Source organism: Urocitellus parryii, chromosome 8 (assembly GCF_045843805.1).
Source record: "Urocitellus parryii isolate mUroPar1 chromosome 8, mUroPar1.hap1, whole genome shotgun sequence".
NCBI classification, from domain to species: Eukaryota; Metazoa; Chordata; class Mammalia; order Rodentia; family Sciuridae; genus Urocitellus; species Urocitellus parryii.
In genome coordinates this window covers 46,824,827-46,843,867 of record NC_135538.1, presented here as the reverse complement: position 1 = coordinate 46,843,867, position 19,041 = coordinate 46,824,827, and the positions used below count along the sequence as shown (strand labels likewise).

The window sequence follows — 19,041 nt, the reverse complement described above, 5'->3', positions numbered from 1 at the left end:
ACACAACATCTTTATTTTATGTGGTGCTGAGCGCATTACCGCTTGAGCCACATCCCCAGCCCCCATTTTAGATTTTTTAAATGTCAAATTTTGTTACAGGTTGCTGCAGGATGGTGCAAGATGTCTAAACTTGAAATGAGAACCCCTACCTGAGCCCTTTACTTACATCTTGGGCAATACATTTCTATTTGCTGAGCAATGATATAGAAACTATGTAATTATAAAATGTGAGTATACATCAAAATTCTTGATGTATCTAGCAATTTTTTAAAAAAGGATTGTCATAATTACAACAACAGCAATACCTGTTTCACATAGAATAGGATACCCCTTATTTTTTGTGGTGCTGGGGATCCCACAACCCATGCAAAGTACATGCTCCACCTCTCAACTACATCATTAGGTCCTAATGTCTGATCATTTGTGATTAATAGTAGACATAAATGTCTTGATTTGTTTGTAATGAAAGCATAATTCAGGAAACTGAATCAAATGGAGATAAAGCAGAAGCAGCTTGAGTTTAGGGCAATAGTTCCCAAATGTTAGCATATCAGAATCACCTGCAGCATGATTAAACTTGGATGAAAGGCCCAACCTCAGTTTCTTTAGGCAGAAATGGGAGTCTAAAGATTGCATTTCTAACAAATTCAGATGGTGTTAAGGTTGCTAGGCTTGAGACCACCTTTGTGATTCCCTGCTTTTACCAAGGAGAGGAGCATATTAGAACTGAGGAAGTCAAAGGTAACCTGTAGGCATTTTAATGTTCAAAAATAGAAAAGGAAGCTCAAAGATTCTCAGGAGTGTGGTACAGATTATCTTTGAGTATGCCCTGAGCAGACTTCATTTTAGGGAACATAAATTTACACACCTCTTAGTTTGGAGGTTAAAAGAATCTTTAGACCAATTTTGGCCTAGAATTGAGAAGTACATTTTTTAAAGTCCATATAAAATATACTACTCTTTTGTTTGGTATCTTTCACTTAACATGCTTTTGAGACTTACTCATGTTGTTCATTTTTATTCCTGAATGATATGCCATTGCATACTACACAATTCTACTTGTTGGTGAACACATTTAAATTTTACAAATATTTTGCATGCTTTGAGATATTCACTTAAGAAATATAGTCATGTTGTCCTATGTAATGGAAAAACTAATTTCATTAATACATTTAATCCAACATCAAAAATATTATTTCAATATGCAATCAATATGAAAAAAAATTTTCATCCTATATTGTCTTGAAAACCCAAGTTGTATATTTGTAGCAGATCTCATTTTAGATCAGCCACATTCCAAATGCTCAAAAGCCACTGGAGGTTAAAGGTATAGGCATCATGTCTAGGTTCTAAAATTCTATAGTTACTTTAAAATGTACAAATTACATAAAGGTTATCCAAAATTAAGTAATGTTATAATAAAATGGTGGGTGAAAGATTAAAGGTTAAAATGGGCCTTTTCTAATCACTGAGAAATTGTTATTTACAAGTCACTGCAAATCTTTTTGACATTGTTCTTACCCAAGGCAAGGCACAAAAACTTCATTACTGCATTAAGCTTTCTGGGCACCAGGTTATTTTGCTCTTTTTTCCCCATCTAAATTTTTCACTCTGACATTCAGTATTTTATCTGTTGACAACTATATGTAAAACATTAATGCTAGATGTAGTGAAAGATGTAAAAGACTATTTTCACAAGGTTTCTAAACTAGTAAGAGATGATAAAAGTGAAAAAAAAGTATTTGTCTCTTTATTATACTATATCACTCTCTATCATTTATCTGCATATCAGTACTTCCCCAATTCTATAGCAATGAAAGGAATGGAATTTATCTGCTTATTCTTTTTCTCTTCCAGGCACTAACAGAATGTTTTAATAAAAATGTGTGGAATTCACTATAATGAATAATTATGTTATTTTCTAAAATACAGGTTCCTACGAAGTACAGTAAATAATTTTTTTAAAATGAAGCATTTTATCTCCCAGCTGATAACAGAAAGAGTATAGTGCAGGGGAATTACCAGGACAGACCTTAAAGTATTTGACACACAGAAGAAGGTGGTAAGAAAGTTTGAAAAATCAATACGTTTTGCACAGATGAGGAAGTATGGGAATAGAATTTGTGTAGCACATATAATAGGGACTCTCTGAATGTTTGCTTATTAAATTCACAAATGAATACAAGGAACAGTCTAAATGTCCTGAGCATATCATGTATGAGGCCAGAAATGGAAAATCTGAGGAAGTGAAAGGGAGACGGTGCTACACAAGCTTTATTAAAAGAAAACAAATAAAAAGAAAAAAAAAAAAACCTGACATCTTGAGTAAGCAGTTGCAATTGTAAACATTTCAAGGGGGAAAAAAATGGCAGCAACCATTACTCCCTACCTGAAAGTGCTCTGTTTTCTTACCTTTGGGATAATGCCTACTGTGTTCATTTAAGAATTTTAATAATTTCATAGTATGTCATTAGCTTGAACAATTTCATTCAAGCATGTTCATGTGCAGGGTTAAAAAAATAAGAAATCTACCAGAGTGGCATGCTTTTATTTTACCATCATGCATATAAAAGAAAACGAATATGCCAATGGTACACCTTTAATTTGACAGAGTAATCTCACAAGTTATTTATGCAATTTGGGAAGAGACACACCAATTACGAAGTTGTTAGCAGAGCACATTATCAAAACAATTTATCAAGCCACACATTTTTTGTAGATTATTTTCCAGGAAGGCAATAATTTGACAAGTCTGACAAAGACAAGTTACCCAAACTATGTTTCTAAAGGTACAGTAATAGAAGGGGAAAAAAAAGTTGAAAACTTGTAAACAGTCAATACTTTACAGAAAATTAAGACTGTTATTCTTCCAAATATTATCAAATTAAGCAAAAGAAAGCCTGTAACAGCTCAACTTTTCTAATAAACAAACAGAAAATAACAAGATTTTACTAAATTGTAGTGAAATAAGGACACAATATTGATCTTCCAAATACATCTGATCACATAAAAACAGAAAGCTTCCAAATTTTCACTGTTCCTTTCAAGAACTCTTATCTAGACAACATATGTAACACTCTAAACTCCTGGGATATTTTTTAATCCCAATCCTGAGAAAATATTTCTCTTGCCATCACCATTGACAAAGTAAGACTCAGGCTCTCAAATCAGTTCAGTCTCACCCAAATTTTTACCTGGCTCATTTATGCCTCTAGAGTTTTAGTTTCCATTGCTTAAAGCACCCTTCACAATCTCTTTAGTTCTCCCTTTATAAAGTAACTCCCATTTTCTTTCCATCTAGTGCTTTCTCCCTTAAGCTCTCTAGGGCTTGCCAAAGGGGCTGGTTATTGGGAAGAGAGCAGAAGGGTGATCAAAGCTCTAATATTCTACTTTACGGGGCAACCTCTCTATCTCTGGAAATTATAATATGCAAAATAAACTAAAAAGTTTACTTTTGCCACTGTTTCTGAATTATTTTTTCTTCAATAACTAAGAGAAAAAGGGAGAAAGTGGGAGAGAGGAGCCTTAGCAAAAACCAAGGAGGGTGGGCATAGCCAATAGCAGGCAACACTAAAAGGTAACCCAGGATGCAGGAAAAGCAATAGAGAAGTATAAATCACACAGAACAAGTGGTCCACTCTTGCTCTCCCTTCACATCATTAATGCCCAGTAATTGTCCACAGATCATGTGCCTATTACTGCTGGAAGGAGAGCAGGGTGAGTAGAATGTGTTCCCAGACAAAATAGAAATCCAAGTGGTAGTAACCAGATCAGAAGTTCTGGGGAAAAGTCTAAGCAATGTAAAGGTAGTGCAATCCTACAGCTTGGCTTAGAAGTGTTAGTAGCCATGCAATGTGATAATACAGAATAGCATGGAGGCCACGTGGAAGTGGAGAAAAGGTCCATGACAGTCTTCTCAATCTTGATATTGAAAGAACTAAATATCAAGAAAGAAGAAAGGGTACGGAAAGTTCAGAAAAAAACAACAACAAAAAAAGCACACCCACTGATCTTGCCCAAGCACAGGAGGAGGTGCGGGAAACCTATGCAGCAGTGTTCCCAAGGACAGAGGTTAACCAGACTGGAACCCAAAGGGCCTGGGGATCTCCACTGGCTCCCTTATTGGGCGACGTCTGGCTCTACGGACTCCTTCACGCAAAAGGTAGTACTGCAGTGGATTTGGCCACAGTTCTTCTTTGATAATCTCGGCAATTCTGTCAGACTCTGGAAGGCTGTGGTCTGAAAACCAAGTAAAAAAGCTGCAAATGAGGTCTTGGTTTCTGCGAATGAAGGACTGGGGTTCACGTCCCCTGCGCCATATGATTGGAGTGGAAAGAGACACCACTCGGCCGGAGGATCTGACTTCATATTCCTTGACAATCAGCTTGTTTCTAAAGTAGGGGTTTCTTCGAAAGAAGAACTTGAACTTGCAGCCAGTTTTAGGGTGTCTGAGTTCTTTCACCTCCAAATTGGTTACGTACCTTAACATCTCTGCATCTTGGCCTCTAATCATGGCGGACAACTGGGGGTGGTTCCGAAAGGCAGTCATCCAGAAGCCCGGGATATTCTGAATGATGTAGTTCCTCCGCTCTAGGTAGTGTCGACGCATTCGCCCAAATTTCTGCTCCAGTTGTTGGAAGGCCCTGTCAGCCTGAGCATTCACAGTGTCCAGTTCCATCTGGATGGCCTCCAGGGGGTTCATGCGGAGATCCATATGCCAGGGTCCTGCCTCCTCAGCTTCTTCCACCACTCTCCTCTCCTCCAGGGCTTCCACTTCTCCACCTGCGAGCTGTTCCACCTCCATCGCCTCCTCCACCACTCCTTCCTTCACCTCAGCCCTCTCCTCCGCTCCCACTGCTACTGAGGGCATGGAGCCCTTTTCAGCCTTGGCTTCCAGAACCTTCGCCTCCACCATCACCTCAGACCCCGACCTCTTCGCACCACAGGTTTCCAGGGCCTTCTCCTCACCCTGAAAATCACTTTTCGGACGGCTAACGGTGGCCACCAACTCAGAGGCAGCTTCCAGGCCCTCCGTGAGAGGAGGAGCCTCCCCTTGCTGGGCTCCGGTCGCCAGGTGACCGCGACAACCAGCGACTCGGATCTGGGGAGCCGGGGCACCGTCCGCGTCCGCGGGATCCCAGGGTACATCCCCGTCCTCTGAAAGCTGGGGCGATGGGCGCGCGACCGTTTCCACGCTTGCCTCACTTGTCTCCGCCATCGCCGGAGCCGCCTCCGATTCTCCGCGGAGCGTCAGGCACTGGTCGGGATCTTCCTTGGCAGGGTCAGGGATAGTGAGGCTGCGGGTCTGGGGGAGAAGGGTCTTCTCGACCCCAGGCAGGCCGCTCATGTTGGTAACAGATCAACAGCACAGTAAAGTCTGTTTTCCTCACAGAAGCCGCCTTCAGACACTCGCCGCTTGCCCCACCCACCCTCGGTACCGCCAGCGTCTCCGGGGTGGTGACGTCAGGGATGCAGATCTCGCTATATCGCGAGAACTGGCGGGTGTCCCGATTGGTTCTGCCGCTTCCGGCTAGCTGGGGTATATTTTTGCTTAAGGTTTCTGTCAATTTAACCAGTTGGAACTGCAGTTTTGTTTATGTAAATAAGTGTGTCAGAGACCGAAGGCTGTGATCACTCTCCTTGCAATGCATCTGGAAACGGCCCCGGAAAGTTAGCTGGGGCAGTTATAGGGGATCATGGTGCTTACCCTATCTGCTGTCCAGTGTCTGAAGACAACAAATGTTTTCCTGATTTTTCAGGTTTTTTTTTTTTTTTTTTTTTTTTTTAGGTAGGAAAGTGAATCTATTTCCTATTAGCCCATATGGCTAGAAGTAATATGGCCGGTGTCTTTATTTTTAACTAACATGAATGGCGAAATAGCTTCCTTTTCTTAAATACAAATGACAAAAAATATGAATTCTAGCCTTTAACATTACTGGAAGAAAGTTTCTCAGGTTTTTACCCCTAAAGTGATGCATATATTTGTCGATGGTACTCAATCTATAAACCGCATCAATTAAGAGTTGGTGCTGTGGGCTGGGGTCAAAGCACAGTAGAGCGTTTGCCTACCATGTGTAAGGCACTGGGTTTGATGCTCAGCACCGTATATAAATAAATAAAATAAACGTCCATTGACAACTAAAAAAAAAATTTTAAAAAGAGTTGAGTTGCAAAATTCAACTCCAAGTGGATCAAGGACCTTGGCATTAGACCAGATTCCAAGGAAAAGTAGGCTCAACACTCCTTCAAGTCAACTTAGGAATGCGCTTCCTCAGGAGCCTAAAGCAAGAAGTGAAACCAAGAATCAATAAATGGGATGCTATAAAGCTAAAAACTTCTTCACAGCAAAGGAAACAATAATGTGAACAGAGAGCCTGAGGAATGGGAGAAAATCTTTACCATCTGCACCTCAGAGCATCCATCCCAGGATGTACAAAGAAAAAAAAAAAACTTAATAAATGGGCAAAGAAACTGAACAAGCACTTCGTGGAAGAGGAAATACAAATGGCCAAAAAAACTATGAAAAAAATGTTCAACATCTCTAGCAATTAGAGAAATGCAAATTAAAACTATGCAGAGATTCCATCTTACTCCAGTCAGAACGGCAATTACCAAGAATACAAGTAAGGGTAAATGTTGGCAAGGATATGGGGGAAAAGGTATACTCATACATTGCTGATGGGATTGTAAATTGGTAAAACCACTGTGGAAAGCAATAAGGAGATTCTTCAGAAAACTTGTAATGGAACCACCATTTGATCCAGTTAACCCACTATTTGGTATTTACCCAAAAAACTTAAAATCAGCTTTCTACAGTGATACAGCCACATCAAGGTTTATAGCAGCTAAATTCACAATAGCCAATCTATGGAGCCATCGTAGGTACCCTTCAACAGATGAATGAATAAAGAAAATGTGATATATATACACAATAGAATATAACTCAGCCATAGAGAAGGATGAAATTATGGCATTTGCTAGTAAATGGATGCAACTGGAGAATATCATGCGAAGTGAAATAAACTAATCCCAAAGGCCAAATATTCTCTCTGATATGTGGATGCTAACTCACAACAAGGGAGGGTGGGGAGGGAAAAAATAGAAATCCATTAGATCAGAGGGGAATTAAGGGAAGGGAGTGAGGAGGGGAATAGGAAAGATAGTAGAATTAATCAGACATAACTTTCCTATCCTTGTATATAAATACCTGACTAGGGTAACTCCACATTATGTACAATCACAAGAATAGGGTCCTAATTAGAATAAGTGATACTCCATGTATACATTATGTCTAAAATGTATACATATGTCTAAAAAAACAAATAACAACAATAAAAAATTTTTAAAGAATTCAAGATGCTAATATCAGGAGGAATAAAATCAGGATCAATTTGCTAAATCTTGCTCCATATCCTATCACTGGGGGAAAGAGGAGTTGATAGTTTTTTCCATCCCATAAGCTATTAATTTATTAATGTGTTTAGTTCTGTGAGGTATGAAAGTTTGGCTCTAACAAAGTACATATCCATAGCAATTAGCTTTTTTGAGAGGAATGCTAGTGTCTCTGGTTAATTTAGTTTGTTGATTTATTGTTACTGAACACATATTCAGAAGCTTCCCCAAGGAAAACCAGTGCTGGAGAGACAATTGTTGGGGACAGAGAAAGTATAGGTTTGTTGAAGATGTTAGCAACCTGGAAAGAGGAAGATGTTTTAATTTCCTGTTATGGTTTGGATGTGAGGTTTCCCTCGAAAGCTCACATGTGAGACAATGGAAGAATGTTCAGAGAAGAAATGATTGGATTATCAGAGCCTTAACCCAGTCAGTGAATTAATCACCTGATGGGATTGAGTGGTAACTGAAGGCTGGGATGTGGCTGGAGGAGTGGGACATTGGGGGTGTGACTTTGGGATGTATATTTGTATCTGGCAAGTGAAGTCTCTCTCTCTCTCTCTCTCTCTCTCTCTCTCTCTCTCTCTCTCTCTCTCTCTCTCCTCTCCCCTTTCTGATCATCATATGAGCCATTTCCCTCCACCATACCTTGAACCCCAAGGAATGGAATCAACTGTCTATGAATTGAGACCTCTGAAACCATGAGCCCTCAAATAAATTTTTCCTCTTCTAATATTGTTCTAGTCAGGTCTTTTAGTCACAGTGGCAAAAAAGCTGACCAACACATTTCCCCAAAGAGGTTCCAAGTCTTTGGAGAAATGGAGAATATTTATAAGAGGGTCAGAGGCAACATGCATAAATCAGCGTTTCACAGGAGCTTGAGTCTGTCAGTCTGATGTTTTGAAGCTGACTACAGATGAGTAACTCCTAGTGCCTGGCCTGTTCTTATCTTGAAGTCAAGATGCTCCAGAGTGCAGAGTAAACGTAGTCTCCTGGAAATGGGAAAGGGAACAGGAATAAAGCAAGACGATATTACTGATGACAATAGCCTGTTATAGTATCTTCAAAAATTACAAGGCTCCAGATATATATCAGTGGGAGAACACCCAGCATCGATTTATGAGGAAAAAACAGTTAAAATGGAAGATCCAAACGACCTTAAAGTAGAAAAAAAACTTGTAGAATGCAACACGTGCAACATGTACCTAATTGATTCAAGGTTTAAAACAGGTAAACTTTATTTTGTTTACTAGATTTACCTTGTATCAGGCTGGGGATATAGCTCAGTTGGTAGAGTGCTTGCCTTGCAAGCACAAGGCCCTGGGTTCAATCCCCAGCACCAAAAAAAAAAAAAAAAAAAAAAAGCTAGATTTACCTTGTATCATAAACTGTCCTGGAAGATATCCATGTTCTAATCCTTCACCTGAGAATTTGCAGATATGATTAATATAGGAATCTGAAGATGGGAAGATTATACTGGGTTAAGCAAATATGCTATATGAAATTGCAATGCCTCTTATAAAAAGGAAACAGGAGTTTTAGAGAAGATGTGACAAAAAAAGGAGTGAAAGGCTAGGGTGGAGAAAGCAGATGCTGTGATATTATACTTCCAGTTTTAAAGATGGAGGACCGAGCCAAAAATCCTAAGAATGAAGCTAGCTTCTAGAAGCTGGAAAGGTAAGAAAATGGATTATCCTCTGAGTATCCCCGAAGGAACACCTTGATTTTATTATGCCCAATCTCTAGAACTGTAAGATAATAAATTTTTGTCATTTTAAGCTTTTAAGTTTTGGGTAAACTTGTTACAGATGCAATATAAAATGAATACAGCAGGGGGCAAGGTTTGGTTGTGTCTATGCATGCCTCAAGTTTCTAACAGCAGCCCCTTCCTTCCCCTGACATCCTGCCCAAAAGTTTTTGGCTTACTACAGCTTGAGCCTCTCTTTGGATATCAAGACCAGAAATATACTTACACCATGCACAGAAAGACAAAATTAAAGTTTCAACATACCACAAAATAGATTATAGAGGACTGAGCTATGGAAGGACAAGGGCCTCCCATTTGCCTTGCAGAGTGTTTCATAGATGATTAAATAAAAAAGCAAATGAACAAGTACAGTGTCTTCTGCCTTCAACTTGGTGTTGCAGATGAGAAAATGAGAATGGATGTTTGGATTGTCACTCTGTTCTTCTGCCTTTCTGCTACTGGCAAACCAAAGTGCTGCTGTATATGGTAAAAAAGTCTTAGGAAAATGGATTTCCATACATACATAAAAGTCTTTAAAGCTTGGGAATCCACAGAAACAATTTTGTTTTACAAATAATTTATACATATATGGTCACAGTGTATGATAAACAAACCTTTAAAAGACCAACATATTTGTTTTTTTTAGAGAGAGAGAGAGAGAGAGAGAGAGAGAGAGAGAGAGAATTTTAATATTTATTTTTTAGTTTTCGGCGGACACATCTTTGTATGTGGTGCTGAGGATCGAACCCGGGCCGCAGGCATGCTAGGCAAGCGCGCTACCGCTTGAGCCACATCCCCAACCCAAGACCAACATATTTGGGTGAATTTATAAAGCAAAGTCTCAATCTAATAGCATTTTTAATTTTTTCTTATTTGGACAAACAAAAGTAGTGATCCCAAGCCTTATTTTATTTCTCTCTGCAATAAATGTATATAGATTCTACTTAGCATTATCTTCTCCAACTCCATCCATTTATCTGCAAATGCCATGATTTTATTCTCTCTTATTGCTGAGTAATATTCCATTTTGTATATATGCCACATTTTTTTATCCATTCATCTACTAACGGGCATCTAGGTTGGTTCCACATTTTAGCTATTGTGAATTGTGCTGCTATAAACATTGATGTGGTTGTGTCCCTGTCAATCCCCCCCAAAACAAATGCTGAATGTTTTCTCTGATATAAGGTGACTGACTCATAGTGGAGTAGGGAGGGGGGAGCCTGGGAGGAATAGATGAACTCTACATAGAGCAGAGGGGTGGGAGGGAAAATGAGGGGGCAAGGGGTTAATAATGATGGTGGAATGTGATGGACATCATTATCCAAAGTACATGTATGAAGATACAAATTGGTATGAACATACTTTATATACAACCAGAGGTATGAAAAATTTTGCTCTATATGTGTAATATGAATTGTAATGCATTCTGCTGTCATTTATCAATATAAATAGATAAGTAAATAAAGTAAATAAAGTAAAAAAAATGAAAGTAGTTAAGCACAGAGTCTACAATAAAGGCAAAATTTTAGCCTGAAAAGAGAATGCATCTCCACATCATGTACAACCATAAGAATGGGAAATTATACTCCAGGTATGTGTAATATGTCAAAACACATTCTACTATCATGTATAACTAGAAAGAACAAATAAAAAAATTAAATGGAAAAAAAGAAATGTATATAGATTTTATAATGAATGCTGCTATAATTATTTTTCATATCAATAAGATTTAATAATGGGACTTTTCTCAAGTCCTGCTTGTTTCCAATTGCTATGAAATGTTTCCAATTGCTTCTATCTTGAAACTGGCATAATTCAATATAGCCTAAAGTGGATATTTTTATTAATCCGAATATGCCTTCTATTTTTTAAGTAGAAAAGAGTGCCAAGCTTTGACCAATCCTAAAAAATAAAGCTTTATTTATCAAAGTTACCATTATGATGTCTATATGTGTAATTAATGCTCTTTTTTCAAGAGTAATTCACAGAGTACTTGTTGAAAGCCAACTACATTTCCATCTCTAGAAAGAACATGACAAGACAATAAGCTCTGCCTCCAGAGAGTTCATCATTTAAATCAAGCAATGATTCTGAATCACAATGAGCCTTCATTTCACCTTTCAAGATGTGCACAGATACTGATTTCCTACAGAAGGTAAAATAAAATCTTTCATTATGCACATCATTCTTTGTACTGTCATAAGGGGTATTTTTAGATCTCTATATTGAAAAGGCCTATACTTTGCTTTCTCTAATTGCCTTCTGTGACTATTCAAGTATTTCCTTTTCCCTTTCAGTTTTCTACATCATATACTCTGTAGCTCTATCCAACCAGCTGCTTTTTCTGTGACTTTGTGATGGTTTTGTGTTCCTCTTTACCATTTTTTTTGTTGCTTTCCTCCTTGCAAGAAACTGGCCATCCAGGCTTTCTCATCTTCCCTTACTTGGATTCTTATCCACTTGGATGAGAAATATTAGCACTTCCTTAAAAATCAAGTCTTCAAAGAAACACAATCAATCAACAAATATACAAAAAAAGTTCAACATCTCTAGCAATTAGAGAAATGCAAATCAAAACTACACTGAGGGGCTGGGGTGGTAGGTCAGTTGTAGAGTACTTGCCTAGCACATATGAGGCATCAGGTTCAATCCTCAGCACCAAATAAATAAATAAAGCTATTATGTTCATCTACAACTAAAAACCAAAACAAAACACTTCACCAAGATTCCATCTCACTCCAGTCAGAATGTCAATTATCAAGAATACAAGCAACAATAAATGTTTGTGAGGATGTGGGGAAAAGGTACACTCATACATTGCTGGTGGGACTGCAATCTGGTGCAACTACTCTGGAAAGCAGTATGGAGATTACTCAGAAAATTTGGAATGGAACCACCATTTGACCTAGTTATCCCATTCCTATTTTTATACCCAACAGACTTAAAATCAATGTACTATAGGGGACATAACCACCACAATGTTTATAGCAGCTCAATCCACAATAGTTACACTATGGAACTAACCTAGATGCCCTTCAACAGATTAATGGAAGAAAAAATGTGGTATATATACACAATGGAATATTACTTAGCCTTAAAGATGGATGAAATTATGGCATTTGCCAGTAAATAGGTGGAGCTGGAGAATATTATGCTAACCTAAATAAGCCAATCCCAAGCAATTAAATGTCAAATGTTTTCTCTGATATGCAGATGCTAATTCATAATAAGGGGTGGGGGAGAACAAAGGTACTTTGGATTAGACAGAGGGAAGTGAAGGGAGGGGCGGGGATATGGGGATAGGAATGATAGTAGAATGAATCCAATATTATTACTCTATGTACATATAGGATTATATGCCCTGTGTAATTTTAAATCATGTACAACCAAAAAATGAGAAGTTATATTCCATTTTTGTATGATGTGTCAAAATGCATTATACTGTCATGTATAACTAATTAGAACAAATAAAAACATTTTAAAAATCAGGTCTTCAATATGTAATTCATCAGAATTTTTCATCAGTATTTCTTTAAGTTTTGTTATAATCTTCAGATTTTCTCTGTAATAATACTCTCTTCCTGAAAGCTATTCAGAAATACCATCCTCCAAAAGATAATGGTTTCTAGAGGATTTCTGTCTCAAAAGATATATTAATATAGATTGATTTAAAAATCCAATATTTTGTTCTTTGATATTAAATTAAAATTTATATAACACATGAATTTTGAAACTTAAAAACCTCAGTGATAAAGTATCAAGATAGTTAACCATCAGATATGTCTGTGCTGTCATTATAAAGTATACATTTAGGAATCAAACTATGAGTCTGTAGTCAGATGCTATCTAGCTAACTGCCATCGGTAATTCATAATTTTTTTACATTTTTAACTCAAATACAAATATATAAGATTCAGTAAATCTTAGTTTTCTGAAAGTTCTCAAGAAGAATTATTATAATCATCCTCCAGTTTAAAAAAAACACTATTGGATAATCTATTTTCCACAAATAACTCCCTATTTGTGTTGCAACATGATAATCAACCACTCTATAAGGTTCTGTGGGGTCAGTACCCTTTACTTACAGGCATTTCCTATTTCCTCTTCACCTGAAGAGCATGAAAAAGAAGGGACAAGAGTCCACCTTTCATTGTTTCATTGGCTCTTGGTGTTTTCATAATGTTTTAAATGCCTGATTTCAGTTTTACAACAGCAAACATACCAATATTTATTCTTAAAAGTAATCATATGTTCCAAGTAGCAGATATTAACAACTTTCAACACAATCTCTAGGAATAATTCTCTAGGAATACATCCTGAATATGCTTTAGAAAAACATTTCTAGCAGTCTGTGCAGAATTTTTTTTTTGTTTCATCATTGGTAATAATTGTACTTGCTGCAACAGGAACTTTAAATTCTTCTGCTGCAAATTTTAAGACGCTGTGAAAGGTATACTCTCAGGAACACTAAGTACTTTGTATGGCAGCTGTGGGCCCAATGTCAGCGTGATCTTAAAGGAAACCTTCAACATGGAGAAGCTGGCCTGGACAGACACCCCATTATGATTTGCATGTGGTTTCCCCAAAAACATCACATATGAGACAATGCAAGAAGGTTTGGAGGAGAAATGATTGGGTTATATCCTCAACCTAATCATCGAGTTAATCCCTGATGGGATTAACTGAGTGTTAACTGGAGGCAGGTCGGGTGTGGCTGGAGGAAGTGGTATATTGGGGGCGTGGCAATGGGGTATATATTTTCTTTCAGGAGAGGGGAGACCTGTCTCTCTGCTCTCTGATCTTCATGTGAGCTGCTTCCCTCTGCCACACTTTTCTGCCATAATATTCAGTCTCACTCAGGCCCTGAGGAATGGAGCAGGCCTTCTTTGGACTAAGACTTCTGAAACCTTAAGCCTTCAAATAAACTTTTCCTCCTTTACAATTGTTCTGGTGGGTCTTTCAGTCACAGAAGCAAAAAAGCTGACTAAAACACACTCCATACCAACTTGGTTGAATAGCACAACTCCCTCTCTTATTAGTGTTCTTACTGATAATGTCAGAAAAGACTCCAATTACAGGTAATGTGTGTCAATATACTCTGGGGTCTGCTGAATGTAATTTTCCTGGGTAACTTTGAGACATTTTGAAGGAGCTCTTCCTCCTCTTCAATATGTTGAAAATGTGATAAGAAATATTTGATTTAATATGTAGAAAAATAAGTAAAAGTTTAAATTATTTTAATTTTAATGATCTGAAAATCACATTAGATTGTAATTGTGGTTTTTTTTAATTATAGGTGATGGAGAACTCAGTTTATGAACATTTTTTAATAAGAGCTCAGGAGAAGGGCCAATGAAGGGCAAAGACTTTAAAGGGAAAAGCAGGTATGTATGCTCTCTGTCAGCTCTTATAAAAAATAAAAGAATTGTTACTTGGAGGAGATATCCATAATTCCATTCTGCACTAAGGCTTACTTGCTCAAAGAATTATTTGTCCATGCAGGAAAAAATTACATATATGATTTCCATCTGCCACAGAAAATTGTTCTTATTGTAGTTGAACTGTAATGTACAATTTTCTAAAATCTTTTTGGTCCTAAAAGTCTCATTTGTCTCTTTTACATGACACAGTTTCTCCTAATAAACTCTCTCTCTCTCTCTCTCTTCTCTCTCTCTCTCTCTCTCTCTCTCCCCCCCCCCTCTCTCTCTCTCTCTCTCTCAGCAGCCACTGCCCATTCTCTAAGATCCACCACAAACCTAATACAAACTGTAGAATGTGCTAAGCATTTTATAAGCATTGAATTGCCAACTTTGATAATAAAAGAAGAAACAGTAACACTGAGAGGTTAAATAAATTAACTAAGTTTATATGTAGAGTAACTGATAAATTCTTTCTCCTCCAGGGTGTAGCTTTCCTTAACCATCCTATAAGTCATTAATCTTCCTTCCCAGAATTCCTGCAGTTCTCTTATGAGTAGTCCCATGCAATTTAGGGCTTACTTGTGCTCTTCCTCTTAGTAACTCTGGTTTCTTCATACATAGCAGTCTTCATACATGTCAAAATGTGAAGTCACTTTTTAAAACAAAGAGTATAAACTGTTCTTATTTAATGTTAAATTGATGTACATTTTAGCCTCTCCTCCTTTCCTCTATTCACAAGCATATTAATATTTTTAAAGAAAGAGTCCAAGTATTTTCTTCATGTTTAGAAGAAAAGCAGTTATCTAAGATCCCCAAATTCAGTATATTCTCAATCCCATCAAACAAAATACCACCTTTTTATAGCAGATATCTCTAAAACAGTCTTTACTTTCTTGAAATGAAATTCACAGGTACTATAACCCACCTACACACATAAATAGAAAAACTCAATATAATTTAACTTTATGAAAGAAAAATAAAAGTAACTTATAGTGTTGTCTGTTGTAATATGTAAAGGTATTAACATGTCTACACTATAAGAAATGATAAAGTAGTGAGCAAGTTACACCTGTTGATACAATAGCTATGGAGGGAGATTGATACAGGTTATGTCTTGCTATGGTTCAAGATACCTTAGTTATGAGGTTTTATGTAATGGTAACCCAATTTTGGTTAAGTTCTGGAAAAGAAAAAAATCCTCCCTTAGATTGCCACTATCCTATAACTCTTCCATAGGAATGTGTTTTTAATTTTAAATGCTTGCTAGGTATGGTATTCCCATTGACTTTCACTAGAGGGAGCAACTGGTCTTTAAGAAAAGTGTTGGGTCTAGTCTATGGAGGAAGAACTATGGAAAAGTCTTTTGCTATAAATTAAACATTCTTATAATTTACATTGAAACATCACTTATTCCCACTAATCAATAATTGTTACAAAGTAGTTTTCTCAGACAGCTTTGGGTTTTTGATGAATATATATATATATATATATATATATATATATATATATATATAATCAGCTATGTTGATCACGCCACATCTCATAATTTTATATATGTGTGTGTGTGTGTGTGTGTGTGTATATATATATATATATATATATATATATATATATTTGTAGATGGAAACAATACCTTTGTTTAATTTATTTATTTTTATGTGGTGCTGAGGATGGAATCCAGTGCCTCACACATGCCAGGCAAACATTCTACCACTGAGCCACAACCCCAATCCCATGGCTTCCAATATTTAAATCAAGCCAAAGGATCTCATATGTCTGCCTACTCTCATAAGTTGCCAACCCAGTCATGCAGCTGGTTCAGGTTCAAGCTCCACTACTCACCAGCTTTTTACTCTGAACAAGTCACTTCATCAGTTGGAGCCAGTTTCCTTACAGATAAAATGATAATTATTATACATATTTTATAAGACTATTATGAAGACTAAATAAGATATGTGTATTCAGCATTATAAGTTTCAATGAATGGAAGATTATAGAATTTTGTGCTTACATATACATACATTAGAATTAAATTACTATGTAAGGCATAATAGAGAACTAAGTTTCTGATTTCCAACAATAAGTAAATGGGTGTTCAGAGAAGAAAAACATCCATGAAGATAAGAATAGTCAGTGAAAGCTTCATGGAGGAAATGAGGCTTCACTTGAATCCTGCTTTGAATAAGAATTGAATAGTTTGAGAAAGAGATGGCGAATGATGACACAGTAATCATACTTGTCTACTGTTCCAGCTAGTGCAACATGCATTGTACCCCGTACTAACATGATAGCCACTACCACACATGTATTTATATTTAAATTAACCAAAATTAAATAAAATGAAAAATTCAGCTCATCACACTAGCTTAATTTAAAGTACTCAATGGCAGCATCTGACTAGTGTCAGCTGTGTTGATTACGCCACATCTCATCATAATAGAGTTCTGTTGGACATTGTTGTTCTGGATAAATAGTATCTTCAAGTGTTGAGGAAATGGGGTTGCTGAAACTAAAATGCTTTACCACAGAGAATGGCAGGCACACATTTTATAAAGTGCTTTGTAGAGCCAAAAAAAAAAAAATCTTTTTAAAATTCATGCTTTTAGTTAACATTTTTGAGCAAAAATTGTGTGTCTTTATTATTGCAAAGAGGTATTCTAACTAGAGGTACTTATCCACTGGCTCACATAATATCAAAGAGATATTCAAATATTATGTTCCTTCACTATAAAACTTATAAATTTAAAATAAATTACAAAGATGTCTCAGCCATTACTCTTCAGAGCTAGAGAAATAAAAGATAAATTCATCAAATTCATAAAACATTAGTTGAAAATTTTTGTGTAATTGCATTAGTTATTAAGTAATCAATAAAATGTATGGTAGGAGGGACAAATCCTTTAGTAAAGTAAGATAGTCGAATAAAATAATTCAAATGAAAATAATGTATGTAAAACAATCATAGAAATAATTATATAGATATTTAAAAGTCACTATGACTCATAGTCATTTGTTTAGTATAATATCAAAAATTGACAGTCAAGCCATTTAATAAATATGGCTTTTATATGTGAAAGCATCTCAAAAACTCTAAGGTTAAGAAATTTTATATATAGAAAAATATCTCTGTATTTTCTAGATTGTATAAGATTTAGATTAGTAGTTAAAACTCTTCAAACATTGTTCCCATGAATTTGTGTTTGTCACCATTCATTAAAACTCCAGAGCTCATGTATAATCTTATGAAAATACCAGCAACTTTGTAAAAATGTGAGAGCAGTCCAAGGGTCAAAGAGCCTTTTTAGAACGACCAGACATTCATACTAAAAAAAAAAAAAAAAAATTAGCCTTCTAGTTTTAAAGTAAAGTTTATCAAGGTCATTTACAACTTTCCAAATAAAAATTAATTCAAAATTAATTCAAAGATTAATTCAAAAAATTAATTCAAAATATATTCTGATATCTAACTTGAAACTTTTGTTGTCTTTAACACTTCATCTGTTAGCTGAGAGTTCTGCCTTATGAATTCTTTGGATTTCAGAGTATATTACATCTTTCTTTGGTTTGTTAGCAAGCCATTCTATGCATATCTGTTTTAAAAATATACAAGGTTGATATGGAAAGAGACCATCATTCATTCATTCAATCACTAATGGAAGAGTCTGTGCTTATTAAATCTTAATACATAATGGGTACTGTGTTAAATGCTTCCCATGTATTATTTTACTCAGTTATCTCATCCCTCCATGACATACGTAATATTAACTTTATTATAAAAAATTAAGATATCTCAGATCAAGTGACTTGTCTATAGTTACATAAGTACTTAATAATGAAGTGTGGATATAACACCAGTTTGTCTGATTTTAGATTTCTTCCTACAATACCATGTGCTTTTCTGATTTCTTAAAATCTTTGGCAATAACAGGGGAACCCAAGGATGATTGCTACCTCTTTCCTGTTGGCTACATCAAATGATTCCACCCTGAAGACTAGCTTGAACAGTCATGAAAACTTTAATGATAATTACAGTGTATTGATCTAAGCAGAACATACAGCTTTTAGGAAGCAAGTGCCCTCAGTGGAAGCATTATTAAATGTGAGACACATTTAAGAAACAATATCTAGGGGGCTGGGAGTGTATTTCCTAGTATGTGTGAGGCCCTGGGTTTAATCCCCAGCACAAAAAGAGGGAAAAGAGGAAGGGAGGAAGGGAGAAACACTTGTTGATATTTCTAATTAACAATATTTCCAGATTCTCATCCTTGGGGTTCAGAGATATCATTTGCTGGTGAATTGACTGAAGGACAGAATTCTACAAATTAGTATTTCATTGGTTTTCACTATGCCATAGTCAGTAGGAATTTTTAAAAATTAAGGTTTTGGTTTTTAATTCCTTTTTTGGTTTTTAATTACTTTTTTAAATCAAGGAATACATAAAGTCCAATTTGGAAATAATTCTAATTCCTCCTGAGAAGA

The 19,041-nt window shown here is 36.3% G+C and overlaps 1 protein-coding gene and 1 pseudogene across 1 annotated transcript; both read right to left on the bottom strand.

The window, feature by feature from the left end:
* Positions 1-2,522: 2,522 nt before the first annotated feature.
* Tspyl1 (TSPY like 1) lies at positions 2,523-5,420 on the bottom strand. The gene has a single exon (XM_026414989.2). The coding sequence runs from the start codon at positions 5,345-5,347 to the stop codon at positions 4,073-4,075; it is 1,275 nt and encodes a 424-aa protein (XP_026270774.1). The 5' UTR covers positions 5,348-5,420; the 3' UTR covers positions 2,523-4,072.
* Positions 5,421-13,409: 7,989 nt separating this feature from the next.
* On the bottom strand, positions 13,410-13,674 carry LOC113201320 (ubiquitin-fold modifier 1 pseudogene; annotated as a pseudogene).
* Positions 13,675-19,041: the final 5,367 nt, after the last annotated feature.

Excerpts from the sequence above, each read along its gene's own strand:
- Tspyl1 (XM_026414989.2), bottom strand. The coding sequence starts at position 5,347 with ATGAGCGGCCTGCCTGGGGTCGAGAAGACCCTTCTCCCCCAGACCCGC.